The sequence below is a fragment of the Strigops habroptila genome, chromosome 1, assembly GCF_004027225.2.
Source record: "Strigops habroptila isolate Jane chromosome 1, bStrHab1.2.pri, whole genome shotgun sequence".
Classification (NCBI taxonomy): Eukaryota; Metazoa; Chordata; class Aves; order Psittaciformes; family Psittacidae; genus Strigops; species Strigops habroptila.
This window is the reverse complement of record NC_044277.2, coordinates 53,959,061-53,981,268: the sequence shown is the minus strand read 5'-3', so window position 1 is coordinate 53,981,268 and position 22,208 is coordinate 53,959,061. Positions and strand designations below refer to the sequence as shown.

The 22,208-nt window shown below is 39.0% G+C and overlaps 1 protein-coding gene across 1 annotated transcript in view; it reads left to right on the top strand.

Annotated features, from left to right (window-relative positions):
- SPIRE1 (spire type actin nucleation factor 1) overlaps positions 1-22,208 on the top strand; it is a 130,777-nt gene that overhangs the window by 97,793 nt on the left and 10,776 nt on the right. The window contains 5 exon segments of the mRNA XM_030482696.1: positions 1,214-1,300; positions 1,667-1,796; positions 12,458-12,621; positions 17,645-17,735; positions 18,591-18,733. Coding sequence (XP_030338556.1) covers positions 1,214-1,300; positions 1,667-1,796; positions 12,458-12,621; positions 17,645-17,735; positions 18,591-18,733 — 615 coding nt within the window.

The window sequence follows — 22,208 nt, the reverse complement described above, 5'->3', positions numbered from 1 at the left end:
ACTTGGTCTAAGAAATACAGTGTCATGGGAATTTCTGTCAAGTTGGAAGACAGGGCTGATAGCCAGCTACTGTGTGGTAATAGAAGGTACTAGAAGGATGTATGGCATAGGATGCTGTCTCATCCCTGACAGCGTGCTTCAGCACTTCACTGTATGAAAACTGAACATAATGGGTGGATTTTTTAAGGAAATCCATACACTTATTCCCAGCTTACAATTCATAAATTCTTCATATGATAGAAAAAATTCATTGCCTTCTTTTATATCCTGCACATATAGTGAATTCCTAACTCTTTCATGTGATGTCTTCTGTCTAAATGAGGTATGAGAGAAAAGAAATATCTGTCTCTTTGGAGAAAACCAACAGAACAAGGAAACAAAACTTCCCCAGCCCCTCTTCTACAGAAATACATGATTTACAGCGAGGAAACATGCCTCCTATGCTTCCAGTGGCCTGCTGTGGCATTCTAGTGGTTTATTTTGTGGACATACTAACAAACTTAGTTTAATACTTGAGTGATCTTTAAAGTGCGGGTGTCGAGGTAGCTATGAAATCATAGCTTCCATCGTCTTCTGCTGGGATTTACACACAAGAGCACCTCTTCATGGCCATAGCTGCAGACACAGGTGGTAAAGTCACAAAACCGAGGGAAATGTGTTTTTCATCCATTGCTACAAGCCAGTCATTGGTGATTGTGTGAGATCTAGGTTTGCTTTCACATCAGCGCTTGGGAGATGGTAAGGAGATCAAGAATAGTGGGGCCTTAAAGAGCATCCTTGTTTTCACAGAGACTAAACCCAGAGTATTAGAGACTGTTCAACGGTTCAAATAGTTGTTCTTAAAAATGGTTTTGGCAACTTCTCCTCCAAGCAAGATACAGTCTTCATCTGCATTCTCCTATAGACACAACTGTAGACTTGACATTTTATTTCATAATTTCAAAATCCTAAGTATTGCTGATTAAAGCTGTGGCAGTTGTGGTTATTCTGCAGCTGTGTGCAAAGCCAAAAAGCTGTTAGCTACGTTTTAGCTTGCCTGTGCTTTGCATATGGATTGTTGCTCTGTTTAGGACTGCTGGGGTTTTATGTCTGGTGCAGGTGTCAGAACACTGCAAGCTCTGTCAGGGTTGTTGTGAGTTTTCAATTGATCTTATCATCTGCATGAATATGAATGCAAAATATGGAAATACGTATTTCACTTTCTCCTTTCCAGGTCAATGGTGACATTCCACCGCGATTAAAAAAGAGCGCCCATGAAATAATCCTGGATTTCATCCGATCGCGACCTCCATTAAATCCTGTATGTAATCCAGTGAACTTCATTCCTAACCAAAGCATGGCTTTTTAAAGCATGTTTGTGTCCAGGGAGTATGTTAAATATTACGTTTTCTGACAAGGGCTTTCAAAAATATTGTCTTCTGTATATAAAACATGTTCTCTTAAAAGAACAGTGCGTAATATCTTGCACCTACCAATTAATAGCTGTTATTACCAGCCCTTTGTTTCTGGGAAATAATGATGAATTGGGGAAAAATTTATGTGAGTTTTACAACTGAATGCATGTGAAATCGTATCACAACATTCCACATTTTTTTCCCAAAAAGTGTGACATCTGCTTTCAAGGAAGCACTGTTTTATGTAAATATGATTATCTTTATATCCTGAGGCCTCGGCAAGAAAACTGAAACCAACCCCACCGCGGCCACGCAGCCTTCACGAAAGGATACTGGAGGAAATCAAGGCAGAGAGGAAGTTACGTCCAGTCTCACCTGATGAGATAAGGCGTAGCAGGCTGGGTAAGCATACTGCTAGTTTTTACCCACAGCATCCACAGAAAACTTCCCACGTGAGAAGCAGCAGTATTAGTGATGTCTGTGCAGGTGTCACGGAATGTAAACTTGATCTCATCCCTTCAGAGAAAGAAAGAACCTAGAGGCTTTGACAGGGCTATGCAATCTTTATGCTAAGTTATTTTTAAAAATAAGATACTGCATTGGTTCAGCTTGATTCCCTTCAAGTTTTTAATGTATGTATTAAATTTAATGGCACTGTATTGCTTGTTGCACATGACAGTTAATGGTAGATTTGCTCAGAATGGAATGGGTATTGCTTCTCTCCAATGTAATATTCCTTACATATCTGCAAGTAATTTTTCATGTCTGTTTTTAATTAATTCTATTCTCTTTGTTTCCTGTCGTTAGCATCATCAATTTCCTTGTTTTAATTCAAAGTCTGCTTTTATTTTGTTTGCTGAATCTATTGCTTTTATTCTGAATTCAAATCTTTGCTTCATTTTCTGAGTTGTGGAACATGGGTTTGTATATATTTTCAGTGGGCACGTAATTCAGACTTGCACTGCAAAGCATTTAATTTCTGTAATGTATATTCAACCACCCACTATGAAATGATACAAATACTATGCTTTCCAGTGATTACCAATTTGCATTAGTTCAATAGTTCTGATGACAAAAGCATGACAAATATAGTCTTACTTTATGACTTATATTTCTTAAAGAGAATGGTCTTTATCTGTATCAGAAAAACTAAGCTAGCTGGATTTTTGAAGAGCAGAAGTGGCATTTTTTTGTCTGAAAAGCTTGCAATAATCCACATATGTATTCCCTGTTGCTGCTTTTTGCAAAATATTTGTGCTTGCCACATGTGCTTAACGGCACTGGTCCAGATTCAAGTGGTTTGTGACAACCCATTGTCTCCGCAGAAAAACAATTTCATCAGTCTTGCTTTGTTGCATTGTTTTTTGAAGTGCTAAGTAGAGTTTGGTGAATGCTTGGGTGCATTTTTAGAAGCATAATGTTTTGAATATTGTTTCTGTTTGGATTCAGCTTATGCTTGCTGTATCAATTAATATTTCTAATAGGTCTAGATGTTTTCCCAAATGTAGGAAGCTTGTAAAAATGAGGAATGATTCCTTGCTGTTTTTTTCAAACATTCAATTCCAGTATTTTAAATGTTCTTTTCTGGGAATTATCATGTCCTCTCAGGGGCAGCAAATTTGGTCTAGTAGATTTTTAAAATGTCTGGATGATATAAATAAGATGAAACCCATTTAGTAAACAGTTTCTAAAAACAATGTTAAATTTTTGAGTATTACAGGTTAGGACTTCCTGGGCTGATTTCAGGGCATGGCCTCCAGTGAAGGATAACTGTCTTCCACCAATTCTGAATTTTTTTGTTAAAGAATTAAATTTTTTAATTTTGCAACAGTGGTAATTCCCCTTCAGTCCAGTGAATTGTTTGGATTAAATGCCATATGAAGGTGTAAAAGAGGATGCATGCAAGTTTTATTTCCCAAGTGTTTATTTACTGCTGGCATGAAGAAGAAAAAAGATCAAAGGCCTTCAAGATAATTTTTCTTATGTTGAAATATGAAGTTTTGTTTTTTCTTACATTGAAATGATTGTTATGTCCGAAGTTCCTTTTAGAATAAAATATGTTTGTGCAGAACTGGGAGTGGGGTAATACTAGTGACATTCAGTATCGTACAAATAGATATGCCATATAATTTAGGTGATCACTGAATGCAGTTTAGAATTACAGTATGTAAAGTAATGAGGTTTAAGGATTATAAATCTAAGTAGAAACACCATGTGGGACACTTTCACCTTCCTGACAGAAATATTTGTTGCTCTTAAAAGAAGAAAATCAGAAGAGCATTAGAGTGAAATATTTGAGAGCATAAGGTACATTGCACATGTCCCAGAGATATTCCTTGTTGCTCAGTTTATAGCAGACAAGAACACAACTACACTTGACTATCGGGGTGAGGGGGCCTGTACTCTTGCAGGTCCTCTGTGATATGGGTGGACATATGGCATGAGTTTCCCAGCAGCCACAGGCTTTGTCCCTCTGCTCTGCTCTGCACACTGCATGTGTACGGGTAAGATCTTTACCCTGAGCTGCCACTGAGAAAAGCCAGCCTCTGGCTGGCCGCTCTCAGGCTAAAACTTCTTTGGAAATGGTAAGGTAATCTTGGTAGCTGTTCTCACAGAGAGAGGTTTCAGTAGAGGAATCAGAGTGAGCTTTCAAATGACCTCATAAAATCATCAGAGTAAGCTATCGAGACAAACACAGCCTTGAGGTACATGTCCTTTTAATTAAAAGGCATGGATTTGTGTCTCAAGCAAGTTGAGCTAATGGAGCTTGAACAAAACTTTGTTTCATGTATGTGCTTTATCAACCTTCAGTTAGGACTCAGCATTAGGAGATAAACACCCTTATGCTTTAAAATGTATTTGCCTTTATGCTGGGTTTGGACAGGGGTTTAGATACTGTTTCTGTAGCTGTTAACTGTGGCTGATGTTGTCTAATTAATGAACTACAGGAAAAATACTCTGACTCCCAAATTTGGCTCTAGGTCAGCCACCTACTGCATTCATTACACAGATTTATTCTCATGAGCAAAACTTCTCCCAGTGCAGCCTTTTTTTAAACATCTTGTAATGTAGTGGTATATGTGGTTGAAAGCCACTTTCATACCAACTTGCATGTTTATCACCTGTCAATTCAGACAGATAAGCTGATGTCAGTTTCGATGCATTCTTGTCACTGGGCTTGGCGTGGTTATTTGGGTAAGTGCGCTCAAATTTTGTTTTCAGTTGAAAAATATTTTGAGTATCTATCTGCTCCCTGAATTACACTGTTTAATGGGAAATATACATAGGCATTTCCAGAAACAACCTGACCACTTTCTTATCTAGAAATAAAAAGCTTAGAGGACCAGAAAGAAGGGGATAATATTATGGATACATTTTAAAGGCTAAGTCCACCTAAGGTTTTTTAAAAAGAGCAAGAATCAGCACAGATCACACTGTGTTTGGCCTTTATTTCCATCCTTTTCAAGGAGAATACTGCTCAAGCACTTTCAAGCTTAGCTTGAGTGTCTCTCTTTATTAGTTTAATTATAATCATTGGAGATTATGCTTAAAAAAATTAGAAATATCTTTTTTTCAGGTCACTGAAACTTGTGTGAAATGTGGCTTTGTACTTTTTTTTTTTTAGCTCTTTTTTTCCTCTCTCTCACTTTTCCCTCACCCCTCTGTCTCTTTCATGTCATTTTAATTGAAAAAATTTGATTTTTAAGATAGTTGCCTTGAATTGATACTTTCTTGAATTAGAAAAATCTCATTCTACAGCTACAAAAATATTTATAATTGCTCTGTTTGCAAGTCCCATTTATGCTACTGTAGTTTTCAGACTTTGAGCTTTGCTGCAGTAAAGCAATAGTATGTCTGACACATTTTGGATTTAGGCAACAGAATCTAAAATGTCTCAAGTGGAGTTAATCTCTTGTTTTCCTTACCCCTCTGCTTTTCTAATAGCTGAATTATTTTCTTTTTGTTGTTTTTGTTTCTTTTTTTTTTTGCAGCAATGCGGCCACTTAGCATGTCTTACAGTTTTGACTTGTCAGGTAAAAGGTGCAACAACACCTGACGTGGTTATTGTGCTTATTGTGAAGTTTGTTACATCCATTTGTTGAATTCCCATTTAAGAAAGAAACTTGAAGGGATTCTTCCAAGATATGGTCAGTGAAAATAAAAATTAACGTAAATTATTATTGATACTTGCATCCTACTGAGGCCACAATAGGATGCCTCAGTATAGGAAACATCTGCATTTCACCTGAAATAGAGTGCTGGAATTCTATTTAAATAAGTAACCAAAATAAGGTGGCCCAGAGCTATTCCAAACAGTGTCACCTTCAAGTCTGAGCTGACTTTGTGTCTTTACTCACTTTTTGACTAGACCATCTTCTGCAGTACTTCATTTCTCACAAAGATCCAAAACCAGTTTTGAACTCTTCTACCTTTCTAGATTTAATGAACTACACCTATGAATAGTAATCTAGAAAGGAACTGTCAGTTCTGCTGAGTGTCCTTATAGTAAATGCTTTGTGAGTTGTGAAATCGGATGTTCACTCAAAAGAGGCTAAACCTTCCTTCTTTACTGGTTAGCAAAATAAGTTGCTAAGGTTTGCTGGTAATAGCTGATACAGAGGATTCCATAGCTGATCCTTCATCAACTGTCTAAAACCAAATTTTAAGTTTCCTCCTGGTGGGCCATTAGTTAGGATGTGCAGTAACTGTATGAACGTGTTCTACTTCAGAGATAGCAACATCAGAGAGAGTTTGTGCCTACTAGCCAGAAAGAAATGAATTCCTCCTTCATTGTACACTAACTTTCCAAGACGCTCAGGCTCAGAGACTCCACCATCGAGGCTGGAAATGGTCTACATTAGCCTCAAAGGTTTGTCTGCTGAGGAGCGCTGTTATGCTAGCTCTCATGTAATTTCCCCTAGGTGACTCCCAAGAAACAGTCTCCAAATAAATCCATGCTTTCATTCTGTGAAGAAGCAGCAGCAGCTGTACCCTCCCCCCTTCCTTCCAGTTGTAGGCAGAAACATCTCATCTGGGATTTCTGCAGAGTTTTCATCCTCTGTTTCTTCTTTCACCCTTTAACCTCATGTGGCTATTTTCCCCATAGAAAGGCATAATCTGACTGAGATACTCATATATTGTGAACTAGAAACACTATATAGAAGTTTTTTATTACCAAAGTATAAAAATTACAATAGTTTTGTAATATGGGAGCAAAGTTCACAAGTGACTTACCTGTGAACATGGCTTCATGTTCTGGCTGAGCCAAGTAAACAGCTTGCAACCGTCGAGAGCTGAGGAGGGGCTCCTGCGGATCCCTCTCCTCCCCAGGCTTCCCTCAAAGCATGTGATTCCCCCTCTTTCTCTGTGCCAGTCCTGCCCATTCATTCACAACATGACCTGGTTAAACTCATGTAACCCGGGAACAGATACTTTTATTTTTTTCACCAGGTTGGTTTTCTGCTCTTTTAGTGATTTAAACCTGCTTACTATCTGACCCGATGATCAGAGAGCTGGCTGAGAGTAGGTGATGAGCATGGGTGGATGGGAGGAAGGAACAGGCTCTCCCCGTCAGAGGCGGTGGCAAGCTGTTAATCCAGCTCAAGCCCTTTTGTGAAATCTTATACTCAGGGCATATTGTACAGCTACTACAGCTGTCTGGTGGGATTCAAATTCTGTATGTACTGGGTATCATGTTTTACTCTACTGAAAGCTGAAGGGTCCCCAGGGGTTCAGATAATCATATAAGCAAGCAAACTTCAGTTTTCAAAAAGTAGTGCTACTTTCAGGTATGTCCAAAGTTCCTTCAGCCTTTAGACTATAAAATGAAATGTGCCAGTGAACAAGAGGGAAATGTTCAGATCTGTCCTTTTGTATGTGTCTGTCTGCTTCTGGTTCTGCCTTTTATTTCATTTGTTTAAATCCAAACAGTATTTTGTGAAAGGTCCCTTCATAATCCATTAATTCATTACCATAATGTTTTTATTTTTAAAAAGTAGCTTCATAGCAATCTAAACTGTACTTGGATTTGCTCTTTTTGACTGACCATCGAAGAACTCTTCCTGTTTTCTTTATCCATCTTCCAACTGTGATTGTTTTTGGTTTTTCAAGTTATGTGGTTCTCAGCAAGTAGTATCACATGGCGTGACTGAGTGATCTGATAAGTTGTCTTTAGAAGTAAATTCAGGATGATTAAAACATTCCAGTTAGATGTGAGACACCAGATGAGCAGTACAAATGAATTAGATGGGTTGGGATGTCGACAGGACGCAGATAAGCAGTAGGTTTGAATGTTGTTGGCTTTGTGTGCTTTTACTTTTTTCCTTATTTTGGAGGTGGGGAAGCTATATTGTGCTTTCATCAGTGTTTCCACATTCATGCTTTTTCACTGCTTTCATTGCTTTCTGCTTGATGGAATTGCTGAACTGAAAAACTGCAAAACCTGCTGAAAAGCAGAAGTGTTTCCTAGTAAGTGCTAAACGATAAGTGCAGGCTGGTATTATGCTTTTCTGTGACTGGGATGACAGAACAATTCTGAGACGACTTTTGCTGGTATCAAGCAGGTATAGTTGGTATGTCACGCTGCCCGGCTCCATGGAGCTGCCTGCTCCTTATCCTTATCCTGAAGAGGAGAGGAGGGGTACCTGGGACCTCCTTTTACACTGCTGTTTGCTCCTGCTAGAGTAGAAGGAGCAAGCAATAGCTATCTGTAATGAGAGTAGCCCAAGAGGTACTCAGATACTGAATAGGGGCCGGGCAGTCACTGCTCACTTCTTCTAACAGAAAAGTAGCTTCAAAGCAGCTTAATTTCAATTCACTGTGTTGAATACAACTCAAAAGATCAGTCATTCCCACTCTTAACACTCCATTTCTTACCGCTGAACTGTATGCATGGCTGCTTTGAAGTTGTTACTTCAGAAACAGTTTGTACATTTTGTGTGTGTGGTTGCAGGGAAAGAAGAAAATGGAAACTGAAACATTGAATCCCAGATTTCACTGGGATTATTCCTGTTGTTCCCAATCCTGTAAGGTGATGTGTATCTCTTTTGGCTTTACATGATCTGTGCCTCAGACCACTGTGAGGAAGGAACTCTACCAGGTCCTGATAATCTTTTAATTTAGATAACACAATAATAAATGTGATGCAAACACCAGCAGAAGACTGGCAGTTTGTATTACTGATTTATTAGTTCTTAGGTTTAGCTTCAGCGTCTGAGTCCATCGAAAGCAACAGCACGTCTCTCTTACATTTTTCATTATATAATCTTTCCCAGTATATTGTCATCATCACTAACTAGCAAAAAGCAAACCTGTATTAATTCTGCAAATCCATTTTAGCCTTCTTTTAAACTCAGTGTAAAAATTATGAGGTTGAGGAGTACATTTGCCATATAGAACAAAATTCAGGTTTCTGTTGTCATTATTTGCTAAGGAGAGCTGGTTAGGAGGCAGACAGCATATGGTTACATGACTGCTGCAGTTTGTGTGTAATCTGTGATCTGCTTAATTCCTTGTTTCATAAGAGACGTAATCTTACATGTAAATAAAGGCGCATTTCATATTATCCTAGGGTGGGATTTTTTTGCCCCCCCCCCCCGCTTAAGACTAGTCAGGGAAGGCCAACACAAAGATCAAGCAATCAAATCAAGACCTTCTCTTCTTTCATTTGCCTGTTGTAATGATAGCTTAGAAGAAACTCAAAAGAAACCAAACGCATTCATCCAATTTGCAGGTACTGTTCATTGTGCTTGCTGCCTGAAAACAGGGAGAAGTGACACTCTCCCAATGTGTCTGACTCTCTAATAAAATCTTAACTGAGGCTGTTACTCACACAAGCCTCACAAGCCTTTTTTTAATATTATTTGAATCATCTTCAGAACATTTAGATGTTTTATAGAAGTAGAGATTGTGAACTAGTATCCATTTAAAAAAAAATAAATTTAGGTTTTTGTTTCAAAGAATTGTCCATTAATTTCTTCTATCATATTCATTTTTGTAAGCATTAGTCTATTGGTTGATTCTGATTTGTTTATCCTAATTAATTTTATCTTGTTTACGATGATGTGGGATTATTTGCCATCCGGTAATGTTTCTGTTGCCTGAGTACATCACTAAACCAGCTTAAATAAAGTAATAATTTTTTGGCCTGTACCTGCTGACAAACCCTGATTTTAATTTTGAAACAAGTTATTTTTGTTGAAATCTGTTTGCTGAAACCGTAAAATTTAATGATCCTTTCCTTAAATGAGGATAACCTGTTTATTCATATATATCCAGTACTGTAAGTGCAGGAATAATAAAACTGAACTTAAGCACTGTTGACAAAACGGATTTTACAAATTTTTCAATTTTACTTCTTTTGTTTTATTTATTCTTTAGTGCTTGCAAGTTGTAAAAACTTCCTGGGTTTTTTGTTTGGGTTTTTTTTTTCTTAATAATATATAAAATAAATTACATTTTCCACTGAAGAGCCCTTAGAAACAAATATTATATTGGATTGTCTTCTTAATTCACCTAAAACTTCTCTGGTATTTCTAGACTTATAAACGAACATATGAACAACTGAAGAATATGTATGAACAACTCATACATGTATGAATTTAAAATACAACTGGTTTAGGCTTTTTAGGTAGTGATTGGCTACATATATTACCTCCAAAATGGATCAGGGATTTCCATTTCTGGGCCCTAAAAAAGTGGGCCTAAGTTCTTGGACACCAAAGCAACAACAACATAAAAAAAACCAAACACAAAACAAATCCAAACAAACCCCAACAGGAAAGAATTTATGATGTACCCTGGATATCCATTCCATCACCTCCCATGGTGCTAGGGAATGTTTAGTGGATGTTCCCTCCTCTTTCCTCCCCCCAGACCTATCACATGTTTTATTTTTTTGGAAGGAGGGCAGTACTGTTGGCCTTCCCATCATTTATTCTACTAGTGAGTCCAGCAGTACTTACTGGCCATTCTTCACCCTCCATACCATCAGGCAGGGGAGCCACCACCCAGGAAGTTTTTGGGAGAAGGGACACCACCCTTGGCTATTGTTTGGTGGTGCTGGAGCTGCTTCATTGGCCAGCCTGTTCAGGAACCAGCCTGGGCAGTCAAAGGACAAGTCAAAGGTTTTTCTTTTGCTCATTTGGGCAACCCTGAGCTTCTTCAACCAAGTGCATGCCAGCTAATTATGAGGTCTCGAGAAGTGGTATTGGCAGCAGGGAAGTGTTTGGCAGGCAGTTTGGGTTTTGTTTTCCTGATGTTGCTTTCTGGGATTGTGTTGAGTGGCTACTAGAGCAAGAATGCATTTGATGTGGAGGACGCTTATGCTGTACTCGCAGAAATCTAGGAGGGGAAAAAAAAACCCATGACCTATAAGCCATAGTGCTAGTCAGGACACCCATTAGCAAAGCCTTTGAAGATAGGAACTAAGGGTTAGGGAGTCTTAAGTCTTTGATTGCAACTCTTTGTAGGGAGGACCTGAAGGCAGTAATAACACTGTAGTACACAGATTCATAGACTTGGAATGTCACCATGACTTTAATAGTCTAAATAATCACCTTTTCTTATACTCCCAGTTGAAGGTATGATTTACAGAGGAACTATAGCACATTCCCTGTCCTTTCTAGCTCAATTTCCAGCATTTAACAATAACCTAATTAATCCGTTAAAATATATATTGATTTAACTCATTCCTCATCTCATTCTTTTTCAATAGCTGCTCTGGTGAGAATGTTGTAAAACAGACCTACTGCTGCAACTGAGGCTATGTCTAGACTATATAGTTTTAATTTTCGTAGTGCAAGAACAGCTTTTATCAATGCAAATTGTGTTACAGCAGCAGTGACCAAGTCTGTTTATACCAGGACAACTATGTAAGTAACTCCAGATGAAGTGTGAGTACTTACATTGTTGGCACTGGGAATATCTGAATGATATAATTTCTCTGTCATAGTCCTCCTGGTAACCTAAGATACGAGTCATTTGACCTCCTGTGCCTCTTTTCACCATGCATAAAAATGGGAATAATAACCTGTCATTACCCTGGTCTTAAAATACCTGGAGGTACTTTGTTATTACAAGACTGGGGAAAGACTCCTATAATTAAATGGGTAGAAAAACACATCTGTAGAAAGACTAGATGCTTAGGCGTACATGCAAATGGGACATGAAAAGCTTCTCTTCCTTCTCCCTCCAACATAATTTTCTTCAGATTGGAATACTGTACTTTGTACTTTTACAGGGATAAAACTGATTTATCAGACCAAACTCTAAGCTCTCCTAATATATCAAAGCTTAGGTCATTATTTTAATGTCTAAGCTAAGCTAGGCAAAGCACAGCAGAGCCAGTGTTTATGTTATCCAAGACGCATCTTCATGCACACTGGCGGAAATCCTGAGTAATTTACTCAGTGGGGTTACATCCTTGTAAAACTCACGTAGGTGAAAATAGAGCTGGAGCCTCATGTTTCTGCTGTTACATGAAGGTCTGACATCACAGACATATTTTTAATACAAATGACCACCAAGCCTAAGGATTGTGCATATTTTGATGAACGCTAGTTATTTAGCTCATTTTCATTCCCCTCTATATACTGCAGAATAAAGTGTAATTCTGTCCTCACAGGAAAAACTAGGTTTACTCCATGCTAAACCTCCTAATTTCTGTATGGCGTTGTGTTCAGATTCACTGGAAACCCACTTACCCACATACATATCTTCTGATACTTGTTATATAGTTGATTACAAACCATAGGTTGAAGGAAGAATATTTCCAGGTTTAAGACAGGATTATTTTTTTAAGTGGATTGGTGTTGGTCTGAGCTTAGTTTTTAGTATTGTGCACTGCTGCTTTTTCCACTGCTTTCATTCTTTCATATTGCTTCTGTACCACAAGCCATTGCTTGTTGTTCTCCAAGCAATGTATTACTAAAGTAAAATGATTGCACACATATAACTATCGCAGTAGTTCTTTCTTCCTTTGTGTGTATTGCCTTGACAGTAAGATTTGGGAAGGTAAAATAAAAATCAGGTCCAAACACCAATTGTTCTGTTTCTTTTGCTAGATGTATCTACGCCAGAGGCTGGAAGAAAATTGATGGATGCCTCTGTAGTGAATGGTGGCCTGGAACCACAAGGGAAGCAGAATGGGGCCACACAAGCGACAGTACAACGCAAGAGACTCCTTAAGGCTCCCACGTTGGCGGAACTTGACAGCTCGGATTCAGAGGTAAAAAAAAAAATCAGGATTCTTTTCAATTTGTCAGAATTGAGTCTTACTCCTTAATTTGCTGAACGGATCAGCTGAGAAGTGAGTTTGCAGATTATCATCTGAATTTTCCATGGCTGCTTTGTTGGCCCACAGAACTTAAAAAAAATGTTAGCTCAGACCTCAGAAATGGGAATATTCTTTTAAAAGATTGAATGCTAATTTTGTCTTTAAACCCAGAATTTACTTATTTTTCTAATAGAAGTATCTGTCCACAGTGTATATGTAGCAATTGTGCCTTTGGGAATGCAGGGAAATGTGTTGTACCCTTCTGGCAGGAGCTGTCACTAAAGGACTCAGATGTGAGGCCAGCCTCACTGTACCAGATGTTAAATAATGAGCATCAGCTGTGCCAAAGGGGTTGCAGTTTGGTGCAAATGTCAGTGTGTTAGTTTGGTATAAAGGCTTGCGAAGTAACATCCAATAAATGTTTCACAGATAGGGGCATGCAAATACCACTTCAGTGGAGGAACAACTTTGAGTCCATCCTCTCTCAAATGGAGAGTTAAAGATTTTTAAAATGCATAAAAAGGAGAAAAGCTTTTAAAAGCCCTCTAGCTTAAAAGCTGCAATATATGATCCTCAAGAAGTACCAATATTACATCCTCAAGAATGAGCTTTATCTACTGGACCAGCAGTAGTATTAATTGAGTTTGGACCTTTTTGAAAGTTAAGCTGTCTGGAAAGCACATGCAGACAGGGTTTATTCACAGAAGCTGATTTTAGCCTGGGGGAGGCAGTCTTCCCTGACTGCCTTTCTCTCTAGTAAATGGGAAAGGAGGGCTTTCCTGACAGGGTGCTTACAAAGGCCTCTAAGCTGAAACATAGGAGGCTGGGGAACAATATATGTGGGGAGAAATTTGTCTCTTTGCATACTTTCTTGATCTGCGAAAGGTTGGCTGTCTTTGTATTCGGGGGTTATCCTGTGGGTGACTTGTGTGGGTGCATAATTTGGTGCATCTGTTCTGAAAGCAGAAGAGATTTCCATTCTGAAATCTCTCAGCAGTCTTTAAAATTACAATGGAGGCTATGTGAGGTTTTGTTAATGTGAATGAAGCTGGGCAAGAGGCAGGAATATTAAGATCCGTCAATGAGAATTGAATCTTGAATGTGTAGCTTCCCAGCTCTGTGCATCCTGAAGCTAATGCAGTATGATATTTCACACGCAAAAATGAGCAGAAGCCAGTAAAATAAAGTTCTGTAAAGGGAAACATGAAGTGATGCTTGTCCGAGAGAAAAATAAGATGTCTGACTGCAACTATTGATTGGGGAATACTGCATAGGCAAGCAAAGTCATATAGAATAAGCTCTGGAACATACAGCAAAAGATACATTGAAAATAAATTGGCCACATCGAGCTGTCATAGGGAATAGATGCTGAACTGGTTCGAGTCAACAGAATTAGCTGGTGAAGCACTTAAGATGATTAAGGTGCTCAGCAGAATACTGGTTGGGGCTCAGGAACAGTGCTTAAGTAGTGAAAATAAAAAAACTGAAAGGTGTTCGGGTGAAATTTTCCAAGCTGAAATTTTGAAGAAGGGGGTGGGACATAAAATGATTGAAGAAAGTGAAGATCTCTCTGTCAGAATGTCTTCTTTCCTGACTTTCATTTTGTATGTAACACACAGAAAAGCATATGTGTTGTCCTGATTGCCTATAAATGACTCTGCCACCTCTTTGCCTGCAATTTGAATTTGGCTTAACCTAGTTAGGCTTACTCACTGGGAGTTGAACTATGACTGTGTTATGCCCTAAATTACAGGCTGTGAATACCTGCACTGCTTAGCTGCAGACCTCCAAATGAGCTATGATGCATACCTGTTTTCTTCCCCCTGCATCCCCTTTGTTCTTCTCTCAGCTGTGATGCAGACTATGCCCCAGTGTTTTGTTGCCAGCCAGAGGTGACCCTATGCCCATTTGCTGGCAAGAATCAATACTGTACAAACCGTTCCTGCTTTTTGACCTTGCTTTTTTCTGCACCACCACTAGAATCACAGTTTCGGAGAGGGAGAAGGAAGTGCCATTTTTCTTTGTGTGTCTAAGTGAAGCAGCAATCCAGTTGTGATTTTTGATGCTGATATAAAAATGATATCCTCCTAATAAAGCTACAGATATCCAGACAAAAATCACGTCAGTAACATATTCAGGTGTTTTAAGGTGATGCCTTTAAAGCTGCAACTTTCTCAGTACATGGAAAATTCTAATTGTTTAGTCCTCTGTGGAGAAGTGCACAGTCCCAGATGCTGAGTTGATCCAGCCTCAAATGTAAAATGTCAAATATTCTACCAAAACAGTCAACAGTTACTGTATTGACATTATTGGCAATTGAAGAAATTCATACAATGGTTCATCAGTACAACCTACACAAGATTTCATTCTCAAAAAGCCTTCAATGTTTGAGAAATCATATGGCAGTAAGAGCGTTTTCAATGCATGTGTTTGTGCACAGAAGAAGTAATTTAAAATGGCAAACCAGGAATACCTGTTGTCTGAGTAGGATGATACGTCAGATTTAACATACTCCTGGTTTCCATTCTCCTTGGGTTGGTTGTTTATACTTACTATTTTTTATACTTAGCCATTGGCTCTGACAGTTCATTCCCTCTCAGTCTTTAGAATAAGAAACATGGCTCCTGGAATCTTGTAGGTCTTTACCATAGAGAAGCTCTTTATTCTCTGTTTTTGCCCATTTCTTTCATTCTGGGTGGTTGGGGTTTTTTTGAGACTTCTAGGCCACTGGAATAGCCAGTGTTCATCCATTACTAATGAAGTAACTAGACGTCTTTCACAAAAATGGGAGCAAGATGGAGACATCTGTGCAATACCTAGTTTTGCAATATGTGGCTGAGACATGATGTCCCTCTCAAGTTCAGAAGTGGAATGAAAATGGTCAGTAGCTATTTCTTTCCACTGAAAGGGGCAACTAGCAAAATCAGATGGGCATGTGAAATGTTTCCGTAATCCCTGGTCTACAGTTTTAAGTTAAAATATTTATAGGCTTTTGATATTTTCAGTTGTGCACCATGTTTTGTTTCTCTTCTCTATGTGCCGGTGTTTCAGACAGAGGAAACATGGAAGGAGAAGGAGAGCAAAAAAACCCCTGAAAAGTGTGTAAACAAACTCAGTGCATAGACTGTTGCTTGAATCACAATTCAGTCTTTTGTAAAACTGTACAGCATAGGATGCTGACAACTGGAAGCACTTACAATTTTTGGTCAGGACTAAGTAAGGTCCCACAGAAAAAGAGACTTCTCTAGAGCAAGGAGTGCTTGGACTGTGCACCAGAGACAGCTGTTCCCTGCCTGCTTCTCAAAAAGCCTTCTCTGAAGCCCTGGTTGCTCTTCATTCATAAAAATGAGCAGCACAGCACCATGGTTATGTTTTTTTAATAATTGACAGCTTGCTTAGTTCTTCATCTTAGCTTGTTAGCTTCTAGTAAAGCAATCTTTCCCTCCGAAGAATTTGACTTCTACCAAGTGAAAAGTTTAATAGTTCCCTTTGTACAGGGGTTATTCTCTTTCACAAAATTTAAATGTTTAGATTTGTGAACGCTGTTGTACCCCTTCTAAAGAACAGTGCATTTAATTGTCTTGCAAGTTCTCCAGTGGTCTTTAAAAGCAACCATGTGGCATGAAGCAGTGATATGCAAAGCTATCTGAGCTAGCTCTGTAGTTAAACTACACTGGTTTCTGGAAGTGAAACAGCTCATACAGCTGAATGTGCTGCTTAAACTTCCCTACAAGCTTCCCGTCACAACTGTTTTGTGGGGTCACACTTGATATGTTAAAGTGAATGTATAGGTTTGGGATCAGAGCTGGTTTGAGTCTCTTTGCAGAATAGTGTGTTGTGGCGTATATGTGGGAACAGTGTACATCACAGTGTTCTCACATACAATGTGTACCCTCAGACTAAGCATAAAGTACAGATCACCTGATGATAATTTGTAGAGGCCTCTGTCCTGTGGTGCATGGTGCTCATTGAGATGATTCTGCCAGCTTTTCCCTTCCAACTTGCTGTTACCAAAGAAGGCAGTCTTTCAGCCAGGGGAGGTTTTCCTGCTCGAGATTCACGTAACTGAGGAAATGTGTGAGAGAGAAGCTCTGGCACTTGGTGGATTTTAGAGCAGGTCACTTGTTTGATCTGTAAATCTTGACAACTTAAATGATGTAAGTCTCCTTGGTTAAAAGCTTTCACAGTAGAGCTAAAGAGCATTCTCACTTGGTCCTTCAACTGTGTTCCTTTGGGAGGCTCCTGTGATGATCCATATCTTGCTGGTATCTGGTGGCTGAAGACACAGCTTTTAGGTGAAAGCAAAGGATTTAATTTGGGTGGCATAATGTTGTAGATAGCTGAAAGGTGTTAGTCAAAGCCTGTTTCACTTTCATTCATCTTGCAGGAATTGCTTTTGGCTGTTGTGATGAAACATACTTATATAATGACTGAGATTTCTTTTAAATACAGAAGAAAGGAGAAATGCACCAGGATTAAGGATTAGAGAACAGTGCAGTGGGGATCAGATTAATTTCTCTTTACCCAAGTCGCCTCTCATTCCTTTGGATACCAGAGAAATCCAAGTGCTGATTCCTTGCTAGTATGAGATATGAAGTTGAGTTAAATGTATCTGCTGTAGCTGGAAATCCTTAGAAGTCCTTGAATACGCTGAGGAAAATTAGCAGGTTACAATGGATTCATGTACCTCTCTTCTGAATTCATGCACCTTTCTTCTGATCTTGTTCTTTCATGTGATGATTAAATACACTGAATTCCAACCGTTTATTCCAGTTTCTAAAAAAGCTGAGCATTGAAAATTCCATTTACTCAGTGATTTGTAGAGTGATGTGTTTTTCTCAGGACTTCTAGGGCTTTGAGTGTTTGAATGGTGCAAAATGCCTTTGATAGCTTGTGATTTCTGTGTGCTAAGAAGTAGAAAGAGAAGAAAAAAAAATCCCTGAGGAATTCTGTTTCTTTTCCTCTTGCCACACAGGAGGAATCAGTGCACAAATCGGCAAGTAGCAGCAGCATCTCCCCCTCACAAGTGGAAGACCCCTCTCAAGAAGGTACCAGCAGCAGAAAGAGTGAGTTGTGATGGCAGAGCCCAGTGGCTGCTTTTACACACTTGTGTTGTCATCTGGAGTATGATCTTTGGCTGAAACTTTCATAGAAAGCTGAGGCTGAGTGTTGTTAATGGAATAAATCTCTAAAGCTGAACCCTAGAACCTGCTGAATAGGTCACATGTGATTAATGATTGGAAGGCATTAGCCTCCTCTATATGTGTATATTTTTGTGAAACAGAAGGTTTCGTACCTGAAGTTGGTGTGGGACTGTAGAGGAATTCAGAAGTGAAGGGTGGGTAGTCTAGCTATGCTCTTCTCATGGAAGAATTTGTTGCTGCAGAAACACATTCTAATGTAAGACCAATTTAAATGTTTCCTGCATCTCTGTCACCACGGCAGTGAATGTACTTGTTTGAAAGACACTGGTTTTCATAAGTACTTACTGGGAAGAGAGGAGTATCTGTTCTTTTTTGTTTCAGGCAGAGTTATTATAGGCTTTCCTGTGTAACAATATTTTTCATTTGTTTCAAAGTGTTCCAGTTTCACTGGAGAGGTTTTGTAATGAAACGTAATCTGTGCACGTACTTTCTGTGTACAGTGGTGAAATAATTAGAATAAGCCAACACCCTGAAACACCAAACTTATATACTGTGCTAACTGGACAGCACAGTATAGAAACTAGCCTATATTTGCTACTTCTGTGAGTATTCATATTTTCTTAATCTGGAGAATGTGATGAATGTGGTACCTGTCTTGATGCTCTGAGTATGGATGTGGGAATTCTAGCAAATCAGTGGCTGATTTAAGTACTAAGCAATGTTATCCAACAGCCTTACTTACAAGAACTAATTTTTTAATACTGGTTGAATCTTCAGTGCCTCCAAAGTTCTTGCCCATATCATCTACACCACAGCCTGAGAGACGGCAGCCACCTCAGAGACGGCACTCCATTGAAAAGGAAACACCAACCAATGTGAGACAGTTCCTACCACCTTCAAAACAGAGCTCCAGATCACTTGTAAGTGGAGTGGGTGGTAGGAAAGAGAAAAAGAGGCATGCTAAGAGTATAATGAAAATTAAAACTTGGCTTCAGTGTGATTAGAACTTGTCTCAAAGAAAACTTCTCAATTCAGAAATAGCCCGTGGCTACTAAAGACGTTTTGAAATCAAGATTTGAACTTTGTCTTGCTAGCATATTTATCCACAGTCCCAGGTACAGGTGCCTCAGAAAACATTTGCACTTTGATTAGGACTCTGGGTAAAGCCACGTGTCTTGGTTTTATTTCAGATCATTGCCCAAACAGATGAACTTCACCTTACTGATTTTCCATTTGAATAGAGACAATATCAAAGCAGTGGATCTATTTTGGGATTTGGGGGATTTTTTTTAGTTGTTGGAAATATTTCAGTTAACGGCTGAATGAATGGAATGGTTTCTTTCCTTCCCACCTTAAGAACTTGTATGGTAATGTTTATACGTATGAAAGCTCTTTCAGTAATCCAAATCAAGGTCTATGTTGCTTTGTTGAAATTACTGAGGCAAAAACCTTTATTACTGCTTGAAAAGAAAGTACAGTACATTTGATCAATTAGCCTTAATTGAGAGCTGTTTTCCAACAGGGTATAAACAGCAAAGGGTATGAAATCCTGGTTCGTTTATGCTGACATACTGATTAGTGCTTTGTAATTTTATGCAGGATGTGTTCCTCATCTATTTTCCTACCAGCAGGGTTTAAAGTATGCCCCATGAGGTGCTAGTGAATAGAGATTGATAAACACATACTAGTTCTGAAAGGAAGGGAATATTCACTTGTCCCATCTTGTAGCACAGTGGTATTAATGGCCTTTGAAGAGTGTTTTTGTTGGCCCAAGAAATGTTGGTTGGGATCCAAACCTATTAGATGATGAAGTTGAACAGTAAGAAGAAAATAATCTCCAAATATTCCCACAACATGCTTCCTCCTTTTCAGAGGGTCTGCTGGATTTTGTCTATTATATCTTTCCAAGTAGAATGTAGTTTTTGATTCCAGTCGAAGGTCTGGTAGTACCATGTCGATAAACGCGCAACACAAGTAGACCTCTGCCTGGGTGAACTTGGAGCAGAATATACTGCACCAGAACCAAGCTGGAGGGTTCCTTCAGCATGTGTTTGAAGACACTATCATATAAAATGGATCGTCCTGTTATCGCCTGCTGCACTCAGTGGAAGAACAAGCTTTATTTTTCCGATAGGCCCAGAATCGTTCACAGACATACTGTTTAAAGGGAGGAGGGGAGAAAGCATTATATGTTCCTTCTCTGTCTGTTCACTGACCTGTGCCTAGAAAAATATATGCAAAATGAAACCATCGCAAAAAGCCTAACTCAATTATTCCGCACACACACCACCCTTAAAAATACTAAAGGAAAACGGAGAAAAAGCATTGATTAAGTCAGACTAACGTGGGGACAGACAGGAAAGGTTTTACTAGTTTCTTTTATGCTTGGGGTATTTTTGTGGGGGTTTTTTGTTTCGGTTTTTGTGTGTGTGTGTGTGTGTGTGGTTTTTTTTAATCTTTAGAGAACTGTCACCTAGCTTGGGTTTTGCTATGAAGTGAGAAAGAAGGAAAAATCAGTAATGAAATGATGTTTTGTTAATAACCTATTTTATTTGCTGCCTAAAAAGCTAATTCTTTAACTTGGCAATAGTGCCCTCTAGGGTATGACAGACAACTCCCACAGTACTTTTGTTTTTAGTTTTGGTAGATGATTTTTGATATGCTGGCACAGGCCCAGTTCCACGCTTTGACTTACTGCAAGTCTTTCCTTCCCCAGAGGGATGCCAGCTTCTTTCAGTGGCTGCGCCAGATGCTGCATATGTAATGTTGCCATTCCCGGAGTGAACGCTTCTCAATAAGTGCAGAATTATTATTTACTTTATATTTGACTTCACGCTTCTTCATCCCTTCCTCCAGGATTGATGGAGTTTCATTTCTTATCACCTGCTCCTGTGACTGCATTTCTCTCCAAGGTGAAAGAGGCCTTGTCAATAAATAGCCTTCAATGCCAGTGAAAACAGGCAGGAGTTTGCTACAGTCTCTTAGCAGGATTAGCAGGAAACTGGTCTGTCTTGCATACTAACGATGGTTTTGTGAACTGGCATCTCATCAGACACAGGGAGTCAGACCTAAGTAGGTGGGGAGGGGAAATAAACTTGGAAAAATGCCAAACATAGTCCTTTTGATATGTCACCCAGGCAGCGCTACATGGAAAGGCAGGGCAGCTCAGTGATTTGGGGGGGTTAGCCTTGGTGGCATGCCTGCTGCAGTGAGCTGACCTGGTACTTAATCAGTGAGATGAAGCCAGTGCCCTGAGATGTACATATGGATGCCTTTGTAGTCTGTTTGCTTTTTTAATTATTATAATTATTATCTTTTTTTTTTTTTCATGACCCAGAGGACCAAAGCTAATAGTTTCATTTATACACAGCATTTGCTTCTCTGCTTCGTATCTATTGTTCAGGTTCCTAGGATAACCAGTTTATTTCCAAGGATGGCTTTCAGACCACTTTTTTCAACTGTGCAAACAGCTTCTCTGCTCAGCTCTCATCCCATTGAAGCAGCCATGTGTGGGGTGGCAGGGGCTATGTACTGTCTCTGTGAGAGAGCTTTTGCCAGCAGGTGGAAACCCGCAAAGGTTTGCCTCTTTTTGCTGGCTTTGGAAATCACCTTCACCAGCATGTTCCCTCCTAGGGGAGCACTTCCTAAGCTGTAGCAAGACTTAAAGCTTAGGCTGGGACATTGCACCTGATTGACATTGATTTCAATGTGTGTAGAATATTTGTGTGTCTTCAATCACCTCACTGGGAAAAGAAATCAGTTCTGAAAGGACAGCAAACTAAAAATGCAACATCACAAGATTATCAATGGGACAGAACTTAAATATTACAGCATATGAAGATCCTGCATCAAAAGTCCAGCAAAACTATTGTAATTCTTGGACTGTGTCATAAAGAATAAGCTTTATATTTCTACCAAGATACGCTGTGTAGAATGGAAGGGCATTTGCAGTCTGTTTTACTTGAAAAGCTATATATTGTTTTGGTCCTCAGCTCGCTTATGTATCAGAACTTGCAGGATAACTAATAGCTATGTACCAGGGAAGGCTAACCCACTGAAAAGAAAAATTAATTTATTTACCCCTATGTAGAGCTGAACACGAATAAGGTAATTTTTTCCTTCTTTTTCTTGTCCCAATCAATAAGTGATAGTGTGAAACCATTGCAGAAGTTTATAGTTGAGATATCCAGCTGACTTCTTAAAAACTTGTAGCCTGCAAAAGCATCGAGAGTTTAGAGTACTTGACTAATTGGGAATTGAAGAATTTAGAGGCCAATCTGGCACTTGGTCATATTGCAGTTTATTAGTGCAGCTCATTTGAATGCCTAGTGACACCCTTTAATGAGAAGTTTTACAAGGAATATATTAGTGTAAAAGTGTGTTAGTCATAAGGAC